The 2,626-nt window shown below is 33.4% G+C and overlaps 1 protein-coding gene across 1 annotated transcript in view; it reads left to right on the forward strand.

Annotated features, from left to right (window-relative positions):
* Positions 1 to 1,843, forward strand: part of LOC106457523 (failed axon connections-like) — a 12,834-nt gene extending 10,991 nt beyond the window's left edge. Inside the window, exons 4-5 of the mRNA XM_013916951.2 lie at positions 204 to 341; positions 670 to 1,843. Of these exons, the coding sequence (XP_013772405.1) occupies positions 204 to 341; positions 670 to 1,032 (501 nt within the window). The 3' untranslated portion in view covers positions 1,033 to 1,843. The remainder of the gene's footprint in view (positions 1 to 203; positions 342 to 669) is intronic.
* Positions 1,844 to 2,626: the final 783 nt, after the last annotated feature.

Here is a 2,626-nt window from a genome sequence, read left to right on the forward strand (position 1 = left end):
ATCAATTCATGTAAATATGACTGAAAAATTTCATTTTTTCTGAAAAGGTGGTGCCTATTTACTTGTGACCACACTGTGTACATCTAAACCAAGTACATATATCTCGAATAATGTTTAATAACAATGCGAATTTTTCAGCTTTTTTGTTTTATTTTATAAATTAATAAAAAAAATTGTTTTTTTTCTTTAATCTTATTTCGTAGAACGTTAAAAAGACCATTGGTCACGGTCTTGGACGTCACAGTAACGAAGAAATTTTGCAGTTCGGGAAAAATGACTTGAAGGCACTCTCAGAATATCTTCAGGAGAAACCCTTCTTCTTCGGGGATGAACCCCATCTTGTAAGCTAGTTTCTGATATACAGATAGATTTAACTGTTTAAATGTTGTATGACTAATTTAAAGACCAGTCAGTTTATGTAAGTCCGCAGAAAAATTGCTATTGGTGTAACAGGACACTGATGTTACCATCTTTTTGAATCGGTTATGTAACTGGTAGTTTATTAGAACAATAAATCTTACTGACTTCTTTTAGGTCATAATAGTTTTAATTCATTTTTTTTTAACAGAAGAGATTAAACTCAAAGTCTAAACTAAAAACCTTTTCTTTTCAGATTTGTGTGTTTTATGAATCGTTGTATATTTACTTACTACATACTCATATTTCTAGTTGGACTGTGTGGCCTTTGCTCATTTGTGCCAATTCTACTACGTTCCTTTTGGGGACATGAAAGAATATATGGATACTGAGTGCACCAACCTGGTTAACTTCTTGGAAAGGATGAAAGAACGCTACTGGCAAGACTGGGAAGAGATGACAAAGACACTTGGGCTCAATACTCATCTTCCGAAAAAAGAGCAGAAAGAAGAAGTCAAGGAAGAAGAGAAGGAGAAAGAGAATAAAGAAACTGAAGTTCCAGCTGAAGAGATAGACAAAGATGAAAAAAAAGATGTTGATGAGAAGAAAGAAGAAAAGAACAATGACGAGGGAACCGAGGAGAAAACTAAAGAAGAAAGTGAGAAAAAGGAATGAGGAACACATAATTAGTTGTTTGTGATCCGAACTGACCAAATATCTACTCATTTTGATTTTGTGGTCATAAGTATAGACATGGTGTACCAGCTCACTTTGATATGGATGTTGTATTTCATGTTGCTCGTGGCTAACCCCCAGGCCACTCTGTGGGGGATAAATGATAGCTATATTCTGAATTACACGTTTTTCATTCCAAACGTCAAGTCAGTATTTCCCCCTTGCATGTTCAGAAATCATTATTTTTTATTTGAATTTATAAGTCAACTTTTGTGTAGCTGTAGTTATGCTTGATGTACAGTTCTATAGTCTTACCTGGCAGCTGTTTGCTCAATGTGCTTATCACCCATAACTGTCTTACTGTGCTTCTCATATTTCACTTACACGGGACATTAAGATAAAAGCCCTAATCGCACACTAGTTTTTTTACAGAATTTTCTATGTATTTACTGAAGTAAAGTTACAAAGACAAATCTTACACACTTATATAAAAAAAAATCTTTTTTAACAATGCATTTTAAGTCTTCGCTAAGACTACTGTTAAAGTTGTGAATAATACAATATTTCCACGTGTCAGTGTGTTGAACAGCTAAGTAAAGGTGAACATTGACATATTTTTAGCATCAGGTCTACACTTAAATGTAACATTTTATGTGCAAGTAATTCTTTTTTATGACTTTCGTAACTTTTTATGCTGTATTGTGTAGTTGTTTGTAAACCATGTATTGTCTGCTGTCTGTGTGTATAAAAGTTTCTCATTAAAAAAAAAAGTTTGTAACCACTGGCATTGTGATTAAATTGTTGATTGTAACATGCTGTGTGTAGTTCTCGTACTGCCTTTTTATCGCATTGGATATCTGAGAATCGTCTGCTTTCCTAGAATTGGTCATTTCTTTAAAAACTTAAGCCTAAGCGTGTACACCTCTTTACTTCTTTTCGAGTGAAAGAAAACATTTTAAAACACGTACAGTTATAAGGGAAATATTAACTGTGGGATGGCCCTATCAGAACCTAGAAGTTAATATGCATTCTCATGGGTGTCGCCACCTCTGTTTGAACAGTATCAAAATAATTGCCTGTCGTAACGTTAAAATATGGATAAAACTCAAAATTCTCATTGTTAGTTTTCTTGTTTGGGGAAATCATGTTGGTAAGGAGGTATTATTTTAGTCTGTTATTCTCAGGTTGGTCTTTTTTATCTATCTCTCTCTCTCCTCGAAGAAAATGGCAATTTAGGAACCGATGTTTTTTTTTATTCTAAACGAAAAATCAAAGCTATAAGATGGTAAACATTTCGATTTTATTTGACTAGTTGTAGTAGGTATTTTATTATCGGGCTTTGAGTATATCGTACAATTAAATAAACGCTTAGAGTATAAACTATCTTAATAGCTGGAAAACGTGGCGTTTAATGTGGGGGGGGGCATTTTTGTACAAAACTTAATAAATCTGTTTGATTTGAACCGATACTGGATTATTAATATGTGTGAAAGTATATTACGAACTATAGCAGTGATCTAAACGGACTTAAAATATTCTTTTATGCCCTAGACGGTAAGATTGGATGCTTATAATGCTAAAATTAGAGGTCCGA

Source organism: Limulus polyphemus, unplaced genomic scaffold (assembly GCF_000517525.1).
Source record: "Limulus polyphemus unplaced genomic scaffold, Limulus_polyphemus-2.1.2 Scaffold341, whole genome shotgun sequence".
Lineage (NCBI taxonomy): Eukaryota > Metazoa > Arthropoda > Merostomata > Xiphosura > Limulidae > Limulus > Limulus polyphemus.